Raw genomic sequence first — 20,568 nt, forward strand, 5'->3', positions numbered from 1 at the left:
CCAACAGATGGAAATTAAATTATCAGGTAAGCATAATTTATGTTCTTTCATTACTTGTAAGAAACAAATACCCAAGCTCTAGAGGACACTGAATGAAAAAAACTGGAGGGCAAAAGAGGCGGACCCTAATCGGAGGGCACCACAGCCTGCAAAACCTCTCCCCCAAAAGCTGCTTCCCCCCGAAGCAAAAACATAAAACTTTGTAAAAGTATGTAAGTAGCCACCTTACAAATCTGCTACATAGAGGCCTCATTCTTAAAGGGAATATGCTAAATCACTTGAAACTGATGCAGTATAACTGTAAAAAGCTGACAGGAAAATATCACCTGAGCATCTCTATGTAAAAAAGGAAGATATTTTACCTCACAATCTCCTCAGCTCAGCAGAGTAAGTTCTGTGTAAAAAGTTATACTTCACCTGCTCCCAGCTGCAGGTAAAAATAAAAAAAATGAAGAAATGAACAGCAGCCAATCAGCATCAGCAGTGCTGAGGTCATGAACTCTTACTGTGATCTCATGAGATTTCACTTAACTCTCATGAGATTTCATAGTAAGCTTCCTTTACCTGATTGGTGAAATAATATGAGAGTTCATGAGGCTCATCCTTTCAGCTGTCCGAGGACAGACACACTAAAACGCTGCTTAGAAATCCTTCACAATGGGAGGTGGCTACTGAGGAACTTTTGAGGTAAAATATCTTTCTTTTTTACATAGAGATGTTCAGGGGATATTTTCTAGTCAGCTTTTTACAGCTATACTGCATCACTTTCAAGAGTTTAAACATTTGGGTATTATGGCCCTTTAAAGGCCCATGAAGAGGCCGCAGCCCTAGTTAAGTGAGCCGTAATCCTCTGAGGAGGCTTATGTCCCGCAATCTCATATGCCAAGCTAATCAAGCTCCTCAACCAAAAGGATAGGGAAGTGAAGAGCCTTCTGTCCCCTGTGCTCCCCGAATACACAACAAATGAAGATTAAGTCTGTCTGAATTCTTTCGTGGTCTGAAGATAGAACTTCAAGGCTCGAACCACATCCAAATTATGAAGCAACCTTTCCTTTGAAGAAGGAAGGAACCACTATCTCCTGATTGATGTTACTATTCGACACAACCTTGGGAAGAAATCCCAACCCAGTGCGAAGAACAGCCTTATCGGCGTGAAAAACCAGATAAGGAGGCTCACATTCCAAGGCCGCCATCTCAGAGACTCTGCGTCCCGATGCAATAGCCAGGTAGGAATAGAACCTTCCAAGAAAGAGTTTTAATGTCAAGCGAATGCATAGGCTCAAAGGGAGCCTTCTGCAAAATCTTAAGTACCAAATTTAAGCTCCAAGGGGGAGCGGAATTTCTAAAGACAGGCCTGAGCCTGAACAAAGGACTGAATATAAAGAAGTTCCGCAAGCTTCTTGTGTAACAGTACCAATAAAGACGAAATCTGTCCTTTTAAGGAACTGGCGGCAATCCCTTCTCCAACCCATCCTGGAGGAAGGACAGGATCCTGGATATCCTAACCTTATGCCAGGGATTATCCACGTTCCACACACCAGGACAAGTAGGTCCTCCAAACCTTATGATTGATGCGACGAGTGAGCGGCTTCCTGGCTTGAATGAGAGTATCAATCATTCTCTCAGAAAATCCTCTCTTGGCTATAACTAAGCTTTCAATCTCCATGCAGTCAGCCTCAGAGAATCGAGATTTTGATGTAGAAAGGGACCCTGAGCCAGCAGATCCCTGCGACAAGGTAAACACATGGAGGAGACTAGAATATCCCCATCAGATCCGCAAACCACATCCTCCGCAGCCACGACGGAGCAATCAGAATAGTCTAAGCTTGCTCCTGCTTGATGCGGGCCACTACTCGAGGGCCACTACTCGAGGTAGAAGTGGCAACGGTGGAAATATGTAGACTAGGTTGAACTCCCAAGGCACTGCTAAAGCATCTATCAGCTATGCCTGGAGATCCCTGGACCACGACCCATACCTGGGTAGCTTGAAGTTGAATCTGGACCCAATGAGATCTATCTCCGGCGTCCACAATCTGTTGCAGATCTCCGCAAACATCTCGGGATGGAGAGACCATTCCCCCGGATGAAACGATTGTCTCCTGAGAAAATCTGCTTCCCAGTTGTCCACACCCAGAATGTGGATCGCTGATAGCGAACAGTTTTGGGTCTCCGCCCATTCCAGAATCCGAGAAACTTCCCTCATGGCTAGGGAACTTCTCGTTCTTCCCTGATGGTTGATGTAAGCCACCGAGGTAATGTTGTCCGATTGGAATCTGATGAATCGGGACGGCCCCATGAGGGGCCAAGCCCTCAGAGCATTGAAGATCGCTCGAAGATCCAGAATATTGATTGGGAGAAGCGACTCCTCTAGAGTCAACCTGCCCTGTGCCTTCCTGGCACCCCAAACCGCTCCCCATCCTGACAGATTTGCGTCACAATCTTCCAGGAAGGTCTCAAGAAGGATGTCCCCTGGGCAGTTGGCCAGGGTAGATCCACCAAGAGAGGGATTCCCTCGTTCGGTTGTCCAGGGAGATCTGTTGGGATAGATCTGAGTGATCGCCGTTTCACTGTCTCAACATGCACAACTGAAGAGGTCTGAGATGGAACGGACATCTATGCTGGATACCATGAGCCCAATCACCTCCATACACCGGGCCACAGATGGCCTGAAGGAGGTCTGAAGGGCAAGACAGCTGGACGCAATCTTGCAACATCTCTGATCTGTAAGGGATATCTTCATGGATATGAAATCTATGATCGTGCCCACAAATTCCATTCTGTTGCTGGGAACCAGGGAACTCTTTCCCTCGTTTATCCTCCATCCATGGGATCGAAGAAGGAAAAGAAGAGTCCTCAAATGGGCCTCTGCTAGACTGCATGATGAAGCCTTGACCAGGATGTCATCCAGATAATGTGCCACTGCAATACCTCTGGCTCTTGCTACTGCGAGTAGCGCTCCCAGAACCTTCGTAAAGACTCTTGGGGCAGTCGCCAGACCGAACGGTAGGGCCACAATTTGGAAGTGTTGGTCTAGAAACGCAAATCTTAGGAATCTGAAGTGATCCTTGTAGATTGGCACGAGAAGGTAAGCATTCTTCAAATGTATTGTAGTCATAAACTGTCCCACTTGAACTAGGGGCAGAATGGACCAGATCGTCTATATTGAACGATGGGACCAACAGAAATTTGTTTAGACACTTTACGTCTAGAATCGGGTGAAACATGTCCTCCTTTCAGACCACAAAAAGGTTTGAATAATACCCCAGACCTCTTTCCGCTAGAGGTACTGGCGTCTCTCTTCTTTGGAATTGAAGATAGGTTTGACAGAAGGAATCTGCCCCTGGGCGGATGAGTCGAACCCTATCCTTTATCCCTGGGCGATGACCTCTAGAACCCAAGGATCCTGACCGTCTCTCATTCAAGCCTCCATGAAAAGCGATAGTCTGGCCCCTACGCGATCCAGAGACGGATCGGGAGCCACCCCTTCATGCCGATTTTGTCTTAGCTGGCTTCTTGCTCTGCTTGGCTTTGTTCCAAGATTAAGCAGGTTTCTAAGATCCCTTGGACTGCTCAGGTTTCACAGAAGGTTGCTGGCATTGGGACTTGTCCGAATGAAAGGGACGAAAAGTAAACCCCTTAGGCTTATTCTTATCCTGCAGTAGGAAAGCACCCTTGCCTCCCGTGAACGTGGATATAATAGAGTCCAGGCCTGGACCAAACAGAACTTTCCCCTGAAACGGGAGGGAGAGTAATCTAGACTTGGAAGTTATGTCAGCAGACCACGACTTTAACCACAAAGCCCTATGGGCTAGAACAGAGAACCATGATGTCTTGGCATTTAGGCGAATAATCTGCATATTTGCATCACAGATAAACGAATTAGCCACCCAAGGCCTTAATTCTTTCCTGTATCTCCTCGAGGAGAGTCTCCACCTCGACCATAACTGACAGAGCATCACACCAGTAGGTAGCAGCTCCAGCCACCGCAGCTGCCGGTTGAAATACAAACCCTGTGAGTTGAACCATCTTTCTCAACATGGATTCTAATTTTTTATCCATGGGTTCTTTGAACGACAAACTATCCTCAAGTGGGATAGTTGTACGCTTAGCATGCCTAGAGATAGCTCCATCCACCTTAGGAACGGCCCCCCACAGTTCAAGCTGAGAGTCTGGAACGGGGAACAGTTTTTTAAAAGAAGTAGAGGGAGAAAAGGACAAACCAAGTTTCTCCCATTTGTTCTTAATATTAGCCATCTTAACGGGAAAAGGGAAGGCCTGAGGCACCACCCTGTCCTTGTAGACCCTATCTAGCTTAGGGATCAAAGAGTCCTCCGGAGGTTTTGGTTCCGGAACCTACAACGTAGCAAGCACCTCTTTCAGCAAGAAGCGCAAATGCTCCATTTTAAACTTAAAGTATGGCTCCACCGCAGCCGGAGGTATAGATGTCGCTGATTCCGACCCAGAGAGAGTACTCCGAGGTGTCGTCTTCATCATGGGATAATCTGTCAGAGACATTTAACGGAGTAGATGACCCCTGCGATGGATAGCTATGTTTCACCTTGCGCTTAGCAGGGCGTAGTAAGGCATTGAAGGCCACAGTGACCACAGTTTGCAACTGATAAGCAAAATCTGGCGGCCAAAGGGTCCCTCCCGCGGGAGGTTTAGTAGTGCCCTGGGGAGCTGCATGTTTAATCGGAAATTAATGTAGGGAAGGCACCTTGCGGGACGGAGAACCCTCAGAGGTGGACAGCTCGGTTGTACTAAATATCTTATTCTTTTTAGATATTGTAATTTTAATCAAAGCATGTGGAACAAAGTTGAGTAGGCGGATCTAACGGAACCTCCTCACAATAAACACAGGTATTAGATCTGGTTAAGGAGGGAGTACCCTCTAATATATCAGAGCCCTCCATAGCTTGTGCCTTTATTACAGACTAGATAGAATTAAAAAACACCTTTATATCCCCAATGGCCGGGGCACTCACTACCAACTATGACCTGGACCACAGAGAAAACGTTTTGTCTCCTGCAACCGCCGATCAAGAAAGAGGAAGTTAAAGAGGCCATACCCGGTCACATGGAGTGCCATGCAGAACCGCCCCCTGAACTATAGAGAAAAACGCACCAAAAAGAGGCTGCGCCGAAATCTCTCAAGAAAACCTGACTGTTCGCACATTGCCAGAGCCTCATCTCACACATGTTGCAGCATCAAACACAATAAAGAATATTATGCATAAAGCCCCCCCCCCTGTTCATAGAACCCCCTCTCCGGGGATATTAACCCTTGATTCTATACAGATATAAGGAGACACACTGTGGACCCTGTCTTCTTGCGTTATCATATGTGTAAAAATGAAACTATCTTACCAGAATCTATGCCGTGGAACAGGAACACAGCCTTTCAAGTGTGACAGGGTAGTAGCATCGCTCTTGACATGGACTTGAAAGCAGGCAGCGAAACTCGTCAATGACGATTGCTTAAGGAGCTGTTAATCTGAGTCGGGATGGTTTCACAGAAAGACTCTCCCTGCATTTCCGGACTCTAACTTTCACCCATGCTCTCACTGAGAGGCTGACAGAACTACTTAAAACTCCAGTCCCATTCCGAAGAGTACTACCCTCCATAAGAGACTACTCCGAATCTTCCGACACTTCTCTGCCAACCTCCTGTGACGAAAGGCAAAGAATGAGTGGGGGATGAGGGGACTGGGGGAGGTATTTGGGCCTTTGGCTGTGGTGTCTTTGCCTCCTCCCACAAGTAATGAATGAAGCCGTGGATTCTCCTCCCATTAAGATGGAAATATATATATATATATACACACACACACACACACACACATTTTGTAATACATATCTGCTTTTTTTTTTTTTTAATACGATATTGAAGATGAAATCAATCCTCCAGGCATAACAATGCTACTAAAGCTCAAGCATTGCAAACATCAAAGGAACTTGCTTTTCTCTTTCAGATATAGGGCTGAAATACAATGGAGCATAGGGTGCGACAGCACTTATTTCATTACAAAGACTTATTTCACTTATCTAACTGAAAATTTTCTTATAAAAAAAATGAGGCAAGAAAAACAAACAAAAAACTATCATCAGGGGAACAGAAGATCATTTTTTTACTTTGTCTTCTGCAAGTAGCAGGACAGTAAATCATTGGGATTCTTTTGATCATTCCTTTCTTTTAATGTGAACGCACTCTTTTTTTAACCATCATAGCATAGTAAACCATATTTTATTTTTGAAACAGTAGAAAACATTTGCAAGCTTTTAGAACACTAAGGTCTCTTGACAGCCAAAGAAATGCATTGTAGAGTTCTGCAAGCTTGTAACTGTTCTCCCTCTTACTTATCTATTAAATGTGTCACCTCTTCATCACTACTATTATTGTATGAATGACCTGCACGTAGCAGCATTCGGCACATTTCAGAGCAGGATTTATTTATTTGAAAGTGCAAATCCTGTGTGTACTGTACTTTCAAACAAATAAATCCAGCTCTAAAAAGAGCAGAATGCTGCCACCTGTGCAATGCCTAACTGTTATCTTTGTCCACAAACTAGTTTATGGTTTTATCTAACCCGCTAACATAGTACTGCTCTTCCCCTCGCTGTGAAACTGAAAGAAAAAAATTAACAGGATTTTTAAAGACTAGCAAAAGAATAATGTATTAAATACCAAACCTGACAATGTTTAAAACAAATGCAACTAAATATTTTACTTCAGAACATGTCAATATGGCACATAAAAGGAAACGGTTGATTATACAAAATATTGCACAATTTTTTAGAGTAGACACATAATAAAATGTCTGTCTGCAACAGAAATAAGAACTTATTTCCCTTTACCTGTTTGGAGTCTGGAGGCGTTTTCTCTGGCGTGCGTAGCTTATTTATTTCCAGTCCTGAATTGTTTTCACTTTTACCTGAACAATTAAGATAAGTCAAAGAACTGCGTTAAACATACATTATACTCCTATTGTTTGCACAGAGAACATTAGTAATAACATTTATGATGTTTGGATTTACTAAAATTCAAACAAAAACTAAATGTATGCTTACCTGATAAATTAATTTATTTCATGATGGTGAGAGTCCACAAGTCATCATGCGTGGGAATATTGAGCCTTAGGAGGAGGTAAAAGACAACCCAACACATCAGAGCATTAAAGCCCTCCCACTTGCTATAACCCTCAGTCATACATATAGCCAAGTAGATGAGGGGGAAAAAAGCAGGAAAGATAAAACGGGGCAAAAAAGTGCAAAGAGAAGTACTGCTGCTACCTTAACAAAAATAAAGGGTGGGCTTGTGGACTCTCACCATCATGAAATAAATGAATTTATCATCAGGTAAGCATATACTTTGTTTTCTTTCATCAGATGATGAGAATCCACGAGTCATCACGTGTGGGAATCAACACCCAAGCACTGGAGTCCACAAGACCACTGTGAAATAGAGGGGGGGGGGGGGGAGACAAATTGTGAAGGCAGGCCGTTACTTTTCAGGCACAACGGATTGCATAATTTTCCTGCCAATTGCAATGTTAGAAGTAATAAAAAAAAATTACAAAATGTGTAAAGATGACCAAGTAGCTGCCCTACAAATCTCATCAATAGAACATTCATTAAAGGGATATCAGATGGAGCATACAATTTTAATCATCTTTCTAATTTACTCCTATAATCAATTTTTCTTCATTCTCTTGGTATTTTTATTTAAAAAAGCAGGAATGTAAGCTTAAGAGCTGGCCCATTTTTGGTTCAGCACCATGGGTAGCGCTTGCTGATTGGTGGCTACATTTAGCCACTAATTTAAAGGACACATCATTTAACGCCTAAGCAGGGTCCTGAGACTCATCGAGACTGTTGAAAGTCAGACACACCTCTATCGTTAAGGGGAACTAAGGGAAGTCCCTGATGAGCTAAAGGTCATAGAACCACCTCCAAATCCTTGCAAACATTTGTGCTTAACAGCTGGAGGCAAGCAAGATAGAACAGCAGAGTAAATATAATCCTTACGTTTTAGAGATAGTTCAGATGAACTCTCCTGGGAGCAAGTTTGATAGGGTAAATACCCTTGCACACTCTAAAGTGCAGTAAAAACAGAATTTATGTTTACCTGATAAATTACTTTCTCCAACGGTGTGTCCGGTCCACGGCGTCATCCTTACTTGTGGGATATTCTCTTCCCCAACAGGAAATGGCAAAGAGCCCAGCAAAGCTGGTCACATGATCCCTCCTAGGCTCCGCCTACCCCAGTCATTCGACCGACGTTAAGGAGGAATATTTGCATAGGAGAAACCATATGTTACCGTGGTGACTGTAGTTAAAGAAAATAAATTATCAGACCTGATTAAAAAAACCAGGGCGGGCCGTGGACCGGACACACCGTTGGAGAAAGTAATTTATCAGGTAAACATAAATTCTGTTTTCTCCAACATAGGTGTGTCCGGTCCACGGCGTCATCCTTACTTGTGGGAACCAATACCAAAGCTTTAGGACACGGATGAAGGGAGGGAGCAAATCAGGTCACCTAAATGGAAGGCACCACGGCTTGCAAAACCTTTCTCCCAAAAAATAGCCTCAGAAGAAGCAAAAGTATCAAATTTGTAAAATTTAGAAAAAGTGTGCAGTGAAGACCAAGTCGCTGCCTTACATATCTGATCAACAGAAGCCTCGTTCTTGAAGGCCCATGTGGAAGCCACAGCCCTAGTGGAGTGAGCTGTGATTCTTTCAGGAGGCTGCCGTCCGGCAGTCTCATAAGCCAATCGGATAATGCTTTTAATCCAGAAGGAGAGAGAGGTAGAAGTTGCTTTTTTGACCTCTCCGTTTACCAGAATAAACAACAAACAAAGACTAAGTTTGTCTGAAATCCTTAGTAGCTGCTAAGTAAAATTTGAGAGCACGAACTACATCCAAGTTGTGCAACAAACGTTCCTTCTTTGAAACTGGATTAGGACACAAAGAAGGCACAACTATCTCCTGGTTAATGTTTTTGTTAGAAACAACTTTTGGAAGAAAACCAGGTTTAGTACGCAAAACCACCTTATCTGCATGGAACACCAGATAAGGAGAAGAACACTGCAGAGCAGATAATTCTGAAACTCTTCTAGCAGAAGAAATTGTAACCAAAAACAAAACTTTCCAAGATAATAACTTAATATCAACGGAATGTAAGGGTTCAAACGGAACCCCCTGAAGAACTGAAAGAACTAGGTTGAGACTCCAAGGAGGAGTCAAAATTTTGTAAACAGGCTTGATTCTAACCAGAGCCTGAACAAAGGCTAGAACATCTGGCACAGCTGCCAGCTTTTTGTGAAGTAACACAGACAAGGCAGAAATCTGTCCCATCAAGGAACTTGCAGATAATCCTTTTTCCAATCCTTCTCGAAGGAAGGATAGACTCTTAGGAATCTTAACCTTGTCCCAAGGGAATCCTGCAGATTCACACCAACAGATATACCAAATTATGTGGTAATTTTTCTGGTTACAGGCTTTCAGGCCTGAACAAGAGTATTAATAACAGAATCTGAGAACCCTCGCTTTGATAAGATCAAGCGTTCAATCTCCAAGCAGTCAGCTGGAGTGGGTCGAACGGACCTAGAACAAGAAGGTCTCGTCTCAAAGGTAGCTTCCATGGTGGAGCCGATGACATATTCACCAGATCTGCATACCAAGTCCTGCGTGGCCACGCAGGAGCTATCAAAATCACCGACGCCCTCTCCTGATTGATCCTGGCTACCAGCCTGGGGATGAGAGGAAACGGCGGGAACACATAAGCTAGTTTGAAGGTCCAAGGTGCTACTAGTGCATCCACTAGAGCCGCCTTGGGATCCCTGGATCTGTACCCGTAGTAAGGAACTCTGAAGTTCTGACGAGAGGCCATCAGATCCATGTCTGGAATGCCCCACGGTTGAGTGACTTGGGCAAAGATTTCCGGATGGAGTTCCCACTCCCCCGGATGCAATGTCTGACGACTCAGAAAATCCGCTTCCCAATTTTCCACTCCTGGGATGTGGATAGCAGACAGGTGGCAGGAGTGAGACTCCGCCCATAGAATGATTTTGGTCACTTCTTCCATCGCTAGGGAACTCCTTGTTCCCCCCTGATGGTTGATGTATGAACTTGGCCCTCGCTAGCTGAGGCCAAGCTTTGAGAGCATTGAATATCGCTCTCAGTTCCAGAATATTTATCGGTAGAAGAGATTCTACCCGAGACCAAAGACCCTGAGCTTTCAGGGATCCCCAGACCGCGCCCCAGCCCATCAGACTGGCGTCGGTCGTGACAATGACCCACTCTGGTCTGAGGAAGGTCATCCCTTGTGACAGGTTGTCCAGGGACAGCCACCAACGGAATGAGTCTCTGGTCCTCTGATTTACTTGTATCTTCGGAGACAAGTCTGAATAGTCCCCATTCCACTGACTGAGCATGAACAGTTGTAATGGTCTTAGATGAATGCGCACAAAAGGAACTATGTCCATTGCCGCTACCATCAAACCTATCACTTCCATGCACTGCGCTATGGAAGGAAGAGGAACGGAATGAAGTATCCGACAAGAGTCTAGAAGTTTTGTTTTTCTGGCTTCTGTCAGAAAAATCCTCATTTCTAAGGAGTCTATTATAGTTCCCAAGAAGGGAACCCTCGTTGACGGAGATAGAGAACTCTTTTCTACGTTCACTTTCCATCCGTGAGATCGGAGAAAGGCCAGGACAATGTCCGTGTGAGCCTTTACTTGAGGAAGGGACGACGCTCGAATCAGAATGTCGTCCAAGTAAGGTACTACAGCAATGCCCCTTGGTCTTAGCACCGCCAGAAGGGACCCTAGTACCTATGAGAAAATCCTAGGAGCAGTGGCTAATCCGAAAGAAAACGCCACGAACTGGAAATGCTTGTCCAGGAATGCAAACCTTAGGAACCGATGATGTTCCTTGTGGATAGGAATATGTAGATACGCATCCTTGAAATCCACCTTGGTCATGAATTGACCTTCCTGGATGGAAGGAAGAAGTGTTCGAATGGTTTCCATCTTGAACGATGGAACCTTGAGAAACTTGTTAAAGATCTTGAGATCTAAGATTGGTCTGAACGTTCCCTCTTTTTTGGGAACTATGAACAGATTGGAGTAGAACCCCATCCCTAGTTCTCCTAACGGAACAGGATGAATCACTCCCATTTTTAGCAGGTCTTCTACCCAATGTAAGAATGCCTGTCTTCTTATGTGGTCTGAAGACAACTGAGACCTGTGGAACCTCCCCCTTGGAGGAAGCCCCTTGAACTCCAGAGAATAACCTTGGGAGACTATTTCTAGCGCCCAAGGATCCAGAACATCTCTTGCCCAAGCCTGAGCGAAGAGAGAGAGTCTGCCCCCCACCAGATCCGGTCCCGGATCGGGGGCCCGCATTTCATGCTGTCTTGGTAGCAGTGGCAGGTTTCCTGGCCTGCTTTCCTTTGTTCCAGCCGTGCATAGGTCTCCAGGCTGGATTGGCTTGAGAAGTATTACCTTCCTGCTTAGAGGACGTAGCCCTTGGGGCTGATCCGTTTCTGCGAAAGGGACGAAACTTAGGTTTATTTTTGGTCTTGAAAAGACCTATCCTGAGGAAGGGCGTGGCCCTTGCCCCCAGTGATATCAGAGATAATCTCTTTCAAGTCAGGGCCAAAGAGTGTTTTCCCCTTGAAAGGAATGTCAAGCAATTTGTTCTTGGAAGACGCATCCGCTGCCCAAGCTTTTAACCAAAGCGCTCTGCGCCACAATAGCAAACCCAGAATTTTTTCGCCGCTAACCTAGCCAATTGCAAGGTGGCGTCTAGGGTGAAAGAATTAGCCAATTTAAGAGCACGAATTCTGTCCATAATCTCCTCATAAGAAGAAGAATTACTAATAATCGCCTTTCCTAGCTCATCAAACTAGAAACACGCGGCTGCAGTGACAGGGACAATGCATGCAATTGGTTGTAGAAGGGAACCTTGCTGAACAAACATCTTTAGCAGACCTTCTCATTTTTTATCCATAGGATCTTGGAAAGCACAACTATCTTCTATGGGTATAGTGGCGCGCTTGTGTAGAGTAGAAACCGCCCCCTCGACCTTGGGGACTGTCTGCCATCAGTCCTTTCTGGGGTCGACTATAGGAAAACAATTTTTTAAATATGGGGGGAGGTACTAAAGGTATACCGGGCCTGTCCCATTCTTTACTAACAATGTACGCCACCCGCTTGGATATAGGAAAAGCTTCGGGGGGCCCCGGGGCCTCTAAGAACTTTTCCATTTTACATAGTGGTTCTGGAATGACCAGATAATCACAATCATCCAAATTGGATAACACCTCCTTAAGCAGAGCGCGGAGATGTTCCAACTTAAATTTAAAAGTAATCACATCAGGTTCAGCTTGTTGAGAAATGTTTCCTGAATCTGAAATTTCTCCCTCAGACAAAACCTCCCTGGCCCCCTCAGACTGGTGTAGGGGCCCTTCAGAAACCATATCATCAGCGTTCTCATGCTCTACAGAATTTACTAAAACAGAGCAGTCGCGCTTTCGCTGATAAGTGGGCATATTGGCTAAAATGTTTTTGATAGAATTATCCATTACAGCCGTTAAATGTTGCATAGTAAGGAGTATTGGCGCACTAGATGTACTAGGGGCCTCCTGTATGGGCAAGACTGGTGTAGACGAAGGAGGGGATGATGCAGTACCATGCTTACTCCCCTCACTTGAGGAATCATCTTGGGCATCATTTTTACTAAATTTTTTTATGACATAAAATACATATAGTTAAATGAGAAGGAACCTTGGTTTCCCCACAGTCAGAACACAATCTATCTGGTAGTTCAGACATGTTAAACAGGCATAAACTTGATAACAAAGCACAAAAAACGTTTTAAAATAAAACCGTTACTGTCACTTTAAATTTTAAACTAAACACACTTTATTACTGCAATTGCGAAAAAGTATGAAGGAATTGTTCAAAATTCACCAAATTTTCACCACAGTGTCTTAAAGCCTTAAAAGTATTGCACACCAAATTTGGAAGCTTTAACCCTTAAAATAACGGAACCGGAGCCGTTTTTATATTTAACCCCTTTACAGTCCCTGGAATCTGCTTTGCTGAGACCCAACCAAGCCCAAAGGGGAATACGATACCAAATGATGCCTTCAGAAAGACTTTTCTATGTATCAGAGCTCCACACACATGCAGCTGCATGCCATGCTGTCCTCAAAAACAAGTGCGCCATACCGGCGCGAAAATGAGGCTCTGACTATGATTAGGGAAAGCCCCTAAAGAATAAGGTGTCTAAAACAGTGCCTGCCGATATAATCATATCAAAATACCCAGAATAAATGATTCCTCAAGGCTAAATATGTGTTAATAATGAATCGATTTAGCCCAGAAAAAGTCTACAGTCTTAATAAGCCCTTGTGAAGCCCTTATTTACTATCTTAATAAACATGGCTTACCGGATCCCATAGGGAAAATGACAGCTTCCAGCATTACATCGTCTTGTTAGAATGTGTCATACCTCAAGCAGTAAGAGACTGCACACTGTTCCCCCAACTGAAGTTAATTGCTCTCAACAGTCCTGTGTGGAACAGCCATGGATTTTAGTTACGGTGCTAAAATCATTTTCCTCATACAAACAGAAATCTTCATCTCTTTTCTGTTTCTGAGTAAATAGTACATACCAGCACTATTTTAAAATAACAAACTCTTGATTGAATAATAAAAACTACAGTTAAACACTAAAAAACTCTAAGCCATCTCCGTGGAGATGTTGCCTGTACAACGGCAAAGAGAATGACTGGGGTAGGCGGAGCCTAGGAGGGATCATGTGACCAGCTTTGCTGGGCTCTTTGCCATTTCCTGTTGGGGAAGAGAATATCCCACAAGTAAGGATGACGCCGTGGACCGGACACACCTATGTTGGAGAAATTGTGTTTAGGGTTAGCAATAGACTCAGCACATGAGGTACAAAGCTAAGTAGGGGGGGGCACACATGAGAATCTTTAAAAAGCCAACACAAACCGGAAGGGGATAAAGTATCTTCCTTCTAGAGGATCAGCAGACAGACCAGAGGAAGGAGATGCACCAGTTTGCTTCACAGTGCCAGTAAAGAAATAGCTTAACTATCTGATATAGACTAAAGTAAATAAGCAGTATAAAGCACACAAATAGTTAATCCCGGAGGAAAGAAAAGGCACATGTTAAACCGATAAACCCTCAAGAGGGAAACAGTAACAATAACCAAAAGGTACTGTCAAATAAGTGCTGAAAAACATTTAAAGGCTTACATAACAGCAAATAAAGGGTTAAATAAAAAACAGAATTTATGTTTACCTGATAAATTACTTTCTCCAACGGTGTGTCCGGTCCACGGCGTCATCCTTACTTGTGGGATATTCTCTTCCCCAACAGGAAATGGCAAAGAGCCCAGCAAAGCTGGTCACATGATCCCTCCTAGGCTCCGCCTACCCCAGTCATTCGACCGACGTTAAGGAGGAATATTAGCATAGGAGAAACCATATGGTACCGTGGTGACTGTAGTTAAAGAAAATAAATTATCAGACCTGATTAAAAAAACCAGGGCGGGCCGTGGACCGGACACACCGTTGGAGAAAGTAATTTATCAGGTAAACATAAATTCTGTTTTCTCCAACATAGGTGTGTCCGGTCCACGGCGTCATCCTTACTTGTGGGAACCAATACCAAAGCTTTAGGACACGGATGAAGGGAGGGAGCAAATCAGGTCACCTAAATGGAAGGCACCACGGCTTGCAAAACCTTTCTCCCAAAAATAGCCTCAGAAGAAGCAAAAGTATCAAACTTGTAAAATTTGGTAAAAGTGTGCAGTGAAGACCAAGTCGCTGCCCTACATATCTGATCAACAGAAGCCTCGTTCTTGAAGGCCCATGTGGAAGCCACAGCCCTAGTGGAATGAGCTGTGATTCTTTCGGGAGGCTGCCGTCCGGCAGTCTCGTAAGCCAATCTGATGATGCTTTTAATCCAAAAAGAGAGAGAGGTAGAAGTTGCTTTTTGACCTCTCCTTTTACCGGAATAAACAACAAACAAGGAAGATGTTTGTCTAAAATCCTTTGTAGCATCTAAATAGAATTTTAGAGCGCGGACAGCAGCCAAATTGTGCAACAAACGTTCCTTCTTTGAAACTGGTTTCGGACACAGAGAAGGTACGATAATCTCCTGGTTAATGTTTTTGTTAGAAACAACTTTTGGAAGAAAACCAGGTTTAGTACGTAAAACCACCTTATCTGCATGGAACACCAGATAAGGAGGAGAACACTGCAGAGCAGATAATTCTGAAACTCTTCTAGCAGAAGAAATTGCAACTAAAAACAAAACTTTCCAAGATAATAACTTAATATCAACGGAATGTAAGGGTTCAAACGGAACCCCCTGAAGAACTGAAAGAACTAAATTGAGACTCCAAGGAGGAGTCAAAGGTTTGTAAACAGGCTTAATTCTAACCAGAGCCTGAACAAAGGCTTGAACATCTGGCACAGCTGCCAGCTTTTTGTGAAGTAACACAGACAAGGCAGAAATCTGTCCCTTCAGGGAACTTGCAGACAATCCTTTTTCCAATCCTTCTTGAAGGAAGGATAGAATCTTAGGAATCTTAACCTTATCCCAAGGGAATCCTTTAGATTCACACCAACAGATATATTTTTTCCAAATTTTGTGGTAAATCTTTCTAGTTACAGGCTTTCTGGCCTGAACCAGAGTATCGATAACAGAATCTGAGAACCCTCGCTTCGATAGGATCAAGCGTTCAATCTCCAAGCAGTCAGCTGGAGTGAAACCAGGTTCGGATGTTCGAACGGACCCTGAACAAGAAGGTCTCGTCTCAAAGGTAGCTTCCAAGGTGGAGCCGATGACATATTCACCAGATCTGCATACCAAGTCCTGCGTGGCCACGCAGGAGCTATCAAGATCACCGACGCCCTCTCCTGATTGATCCTGGCTACCAGCCTGGGGATGAGAGGAAACGGCGGGAACACATAAGCTAGTTTGAAGGTCCAAGGTGCTACTAGTGCATCCACTAGAGCCGCCTTGGGATCCCTGGATCTGGACCCGTAGCAAGGAACTTTGAAGTTCTGACGAGAGGCCATCAGATCCATGTCTGGAATGCCCCACAGCTGAGTGACTTGGGCAAAGATTTCCGGATGGAGTTCCCACTCCCCCGGATGCAATGTCTGACGACTCAGAAAATCCGCTTCCCAATTTTCCACTCCTGGGATGTGGATAGCAGACAGGTGGCAGGAGTGAGACTCCGCCCATAGAATGATTTTGGTCACTTCTTCCATCGCCAGGGAACTCCTTGTTCCCCCCTGATGGTTGATGTACGCAACAGTTGTCATGTTGTCTGATTGAAACCGTATGAACTTGGCCCTCGCTAGCTGAGGCCAAGCCTTGAGAGCATTGAATATCGCTCTCAGTTCCAGAATATTTATCGGTAGAAGAGATTCTTCCCGAGACCAAAGACCCTGAGCTTTCAGGGATCCCCAGACCGCGCCCCAGCCCATCAGACTGGCGTCGGTCGTGACAATGACCCACTCTGGTCTGCGGAATGTCATCCCTCGTGACAGGTTGTCCAGGGACAGCCACCAACGGAGTGAGTCTCTGGTCTTCTGATTTACTTGTATCTTCGGAGACAAGTCTGTATAGTCCCCATTCCACTGACTGAGCATGCACAGTTGTAATGGTCTTAGATGAATGCGTGCAAAAGGAACTATGTCCATTGCCGCTACCATCAACCCGATCACTTCCATGCACTGAGCTATGGAAGGAAGAGGAACGGAATGAAGTATCCGACAAGAGTCTAGAAGCTTTGTTTTTCTGGCCTCTGTCAGAAATATCCTCATTTCTAAGGAGTCTATTATTGTTCCCAAGAAGGGAACCCTTGTTGACGGAGATAGAGAACTCTTTTCCACGTTCACTTTCCATCCGTGAGATCTGAGAAAGGCCAGGACTATGTCCGTGTGAGCCTTTGCTTGAGTAAGGGACGACGCTTGAATTAGAATGTCGTCCAAGTAAGGTACTACAGCAATGCCCCTTGGTCTTAGCACAGCTAGAAGGGACCCTAGTACCTTTGTGAAAATCCTTGGAGCAGTGGCTAATCCGAAAGGAAGCGCCACGAACTGGTAATGCTTGTCCAGGAATGCGAACCTTAGGAACCGATGATGTTCCTTGTGGATAGGAATATGTAGATACGCATCCTTTAAATCCACCGTGGTCATGAATTGACCTTCCTGGATGGAAGGAAGAATAGTTCGAATGGTTTCCATCTTGAACGATGGAACCTTGAGAAACTTGTTTAAGATCTTGAGATCTAAGATTGGTCTGAACGTTCCCTCTTTTTTGGGAACTATGAACAGATTGGAGTAGAACCCCATCCCTTGTTCTCTTAATGGAACAGGATGAATCACTCCCATTTTTAACAGGTCTTCTACACAATGTAAGAATGCCTGTCTTTTTATGTGGTCTGAAGACAACTGAGACCTGTGGAACCTCCCCCTTGGGGGAAGCCCCTTGAATTCCAGAAGATAACCTTGGGAGACTATTTCTAGTGCCCAAGGATCCAGAACATCTCTTGCCCAAGCCTGAGCGAAGAGAGAGAGTCTGCCCCCCACCAGATCCGGTCCCGGATCGGGGGCCAACATTTCATGCTGTCTTGGTAGCAGTGGCAGGTTTCTTGGCCTGTTTTCCCTTGTTCCAGCCTTGCATTGGTCTCCAAGCTGGCTTGGCTTGAGAAGTATTACCCTCTTGCTTAGAGGACGTAGCACTTTGGGCTGGTCCGTTTCTACGAAAGGGACGAAAATTAGGTTTATTTTTTGTCTTGAAAGGCCGATCCTGAGGAAGGGCGTGGCCCTTACCCCCAGTGATATCAGAGATAATCTCTTTCAAGTCAGGGCCAAACAGCGTTTTCCCCTTGAAAGGAATGTTAAGTAGCTTGTTCTTGGAAGACGCATCAGCCGACCAAGATTTCAACCAAAGCGCTCTGCGCGCCACAATAGCAAACCCAGAATTCTTAGCCGCTAATCTAGCCAATTGCAAAGTGGCGTCTAGGGTAAAAGAATTAGCCAATTTGAGAGCATTGATTCTGTCCATAATCTCCTCATAAGGAGGAGAATCACTATCGACCGCCTTTATCAGCTCATCGAACCAGAAACATGCGGCTGTAGCGACAGGGACAACGCATGAAATTGGTTGTAGAAGGTAACCCTGCTGAACAAACATCTTTTTAAGCAAACCTTCTAATTTTTTATCCATAGGATCTTTGAAAGCACAACTATCCTCTATGGGTATAGTGGTGCGTTTGTTTAAAGTGGAAACCGCTCCCTCGACCTTGGGGACTGTCTGCCATAAGTCCTTTCTGGGGTCGACCATAGGAAACAATTTTTTAAATATGGGGGGAGGGACGAAAGGAATACCGGGCCTTTCCCATTCTTTATTAACAATGTCCGCCACCCGCTTGAGTATAGGAAAAGCTTCTGGGAGCCCCGGCACCTCTAGGAACTTGTCCATTTTACATAGTTTCTCTGGGATGACCAACTTGTCACAATCATCCAGAGTGGATAATACCTCCTTAAGCAGAATGCGGAGATGTTCCAACTTAAATTTAAATGTAATCACATCAGGTTCAGCTTGTTGAGAAATGTTCCCTGAATCAGTAATTTCTCCCTCAGACAAAACCTCCCTGGCCCCATCAGACTGGGTTAGGGGCCCTTCAGAAACATTATTATTAGCGTCGTCATGCTCTTCAGTATCTAAAACAGAGCAGTCGCGCTTACGCTGATAAGTGTTCATTTTGGCTAAAATGTTTTTGACAGAATTGTCCATTACAGCCGTTAATTGTTGCATAGTAAGGAGTATTGGCGCGCTAGATGTACTAGGGGCCTCCTGAGTGGGCAAGACTCGTGTAGACGAAGGAGGGAATGATGCAGTACCATGCTTACTCCCCTCACTTGAGGAATCATCTTGGGCATCATTGTCATTGTCACATAAATCACATTTATTTAAATGAATAGGAATTCTGGCTTCCCCACATTCAGAACACAGTCTATCTGGTAGTTCAGACATGTTAAACAGGCATAAACTTGATAACAAAGTACAAAAAACGTTTTAAAATAAAACCGTTACTGTCACTTTAAATTTTAAACTGAACACACTTTATTACTGCAATTGCGAAAAAACATGAAGGAATTGTTCAAAATTCACCAAATTTTCACCACAGTGTCTTAAAGCCTTAAAAGTATTGCACACCAAATTTGGAAGCCTTAACCCTTAAAATAACGGAACCGGAGCCGTTTTTAACTTTAACCCCTTTACAGTCCCTGGTATCTGCTTTGCTGAGACCCAACCAAGCCCAAAGGGGAATACGATACCAAATGACGCCTTCAGAAAGTCTTTTCTAAGTATCAGAGCTCCTCTCACATGCGACTGCATGCCATGCCTCTCAAAAACAAGTGCGCAACACCGGCGCGAAAATGAGACTCTGCCTATGCTTTGGGAAAGCCCCTAAAGAATAAGGTGTCTAAAACAGTGCCTGCCGATATTATTATATCAAAATACCCAAATAAAATGATTCCTCAAGGCTAAATATGTGTTAATAATGAATCGATTTAGCCCAGAAAAAGTCTACAGTCTTAATAAGCCCATGTGAAGCCCTTATTTACAATCGTAATAAACATGGCTTACCGGATCCCATAGGGAAAATGACAGCTTCCAGCATTACATCGTCTTGTTAGAATGTGTCATACCTCAAGCAGCAAGAGACTGCACACTGTTCCCCCAACTGAAGTTAATTGCTCTCAACAGTCCTGTGTGGAACAGCCATGGATTTTAGTGACGGTTGCTAAAATCATTTTCCTCATACAAACAGAAATCTTCATCTCTTTTCTGTTTCTGAGTAAATAGTACATACCAGCACTATTTCAAAATAAACTCTTGATTGAATAATAAAAACTACAGTTAAACACTAAAAAACTCTAAGCCATCTCCGTGGAGATGTTGCCTGTACAACGGCAAAGAGAATGACTGGGGTAGGCGGAGCCTAGGAGGGATCATGTGACCAGCTTTGCTGGGCTCTTTGCCATTTCCTGTTGGGGAAGAGAATATCCCACAAGTAAGGATGACGCCGTGGACCGGACACACCTATGTTGGAGAAATTATACCCCAAATTTCAAGCCAAGCTCTGATGATCACAGTGCCGTACCACTTCCACAGGTCCTGAGAGCCTTCCTATAATCTGAGAAGCTACAGCAACACAGACAGTAATTGATTAAAGCACTGCTACTTTTTAGCGCACTAAGCCAACCAAGCTGAATTTAAAGACCCCAGACTCTCAGCACCTTTGTCCACTTAGCTTACCACAGCTGCAGCAACCTGCTACAATTAAACAAGACCGTATGAGCATGATGCCAAGAAGTCAGTAACAGCATTGAATAACCCAGAATATTGGTGGACAAGTCCATATTTCACCTGGGAGGCCTGAGAGATTTCTCACTGAGAAAATAGGTTTACACTGCCTGGCTAATAACTCCTTATCTATCCCTCT

The 20,568-nt window shown here is 44.3% G+C and overlaps 1 protein-coding gene across 2 annotated transcripts in view; it reads right to left on the reverse strand.

Annotated features, from left to right (window-relative positions):
- The window catches only part of HELZ (helicase with zinc finger), an 842,947-nt gene that overhangs the window by 161,223 nt on the left and 661,156 nt on the right, over positions 1 to 20,568 (reverse strand). For both annotated transcript variants that reach the window (XM_053707899.1, XM_053707909.1), the window contains exon 26: positions 6,853 to 6,929. In XM_053707899.1, coding sequence (XP_053563874.1) covers positions 6,853 to 6,929 — 77 coding nt within the window. The remainder of the gene's footprint in view (positions 1 to 6,852; positions 6,930 to 20,568) is intronic.

Source organism: Bombina bombina, chromosome 1, assembly GCF_027579735.1.
Source record: "Bombina bombina isolate aBomBom1 chromosome 1, aBomBom1.pri, whole genome shotgun sequence".
Taxonomy (NCBI): domain Eukaryota; kingdom Metazoa; phylum Chordata; class Amphibia; order Anura; family Bombinatoridae; genus Bombina; species Bombina bombina.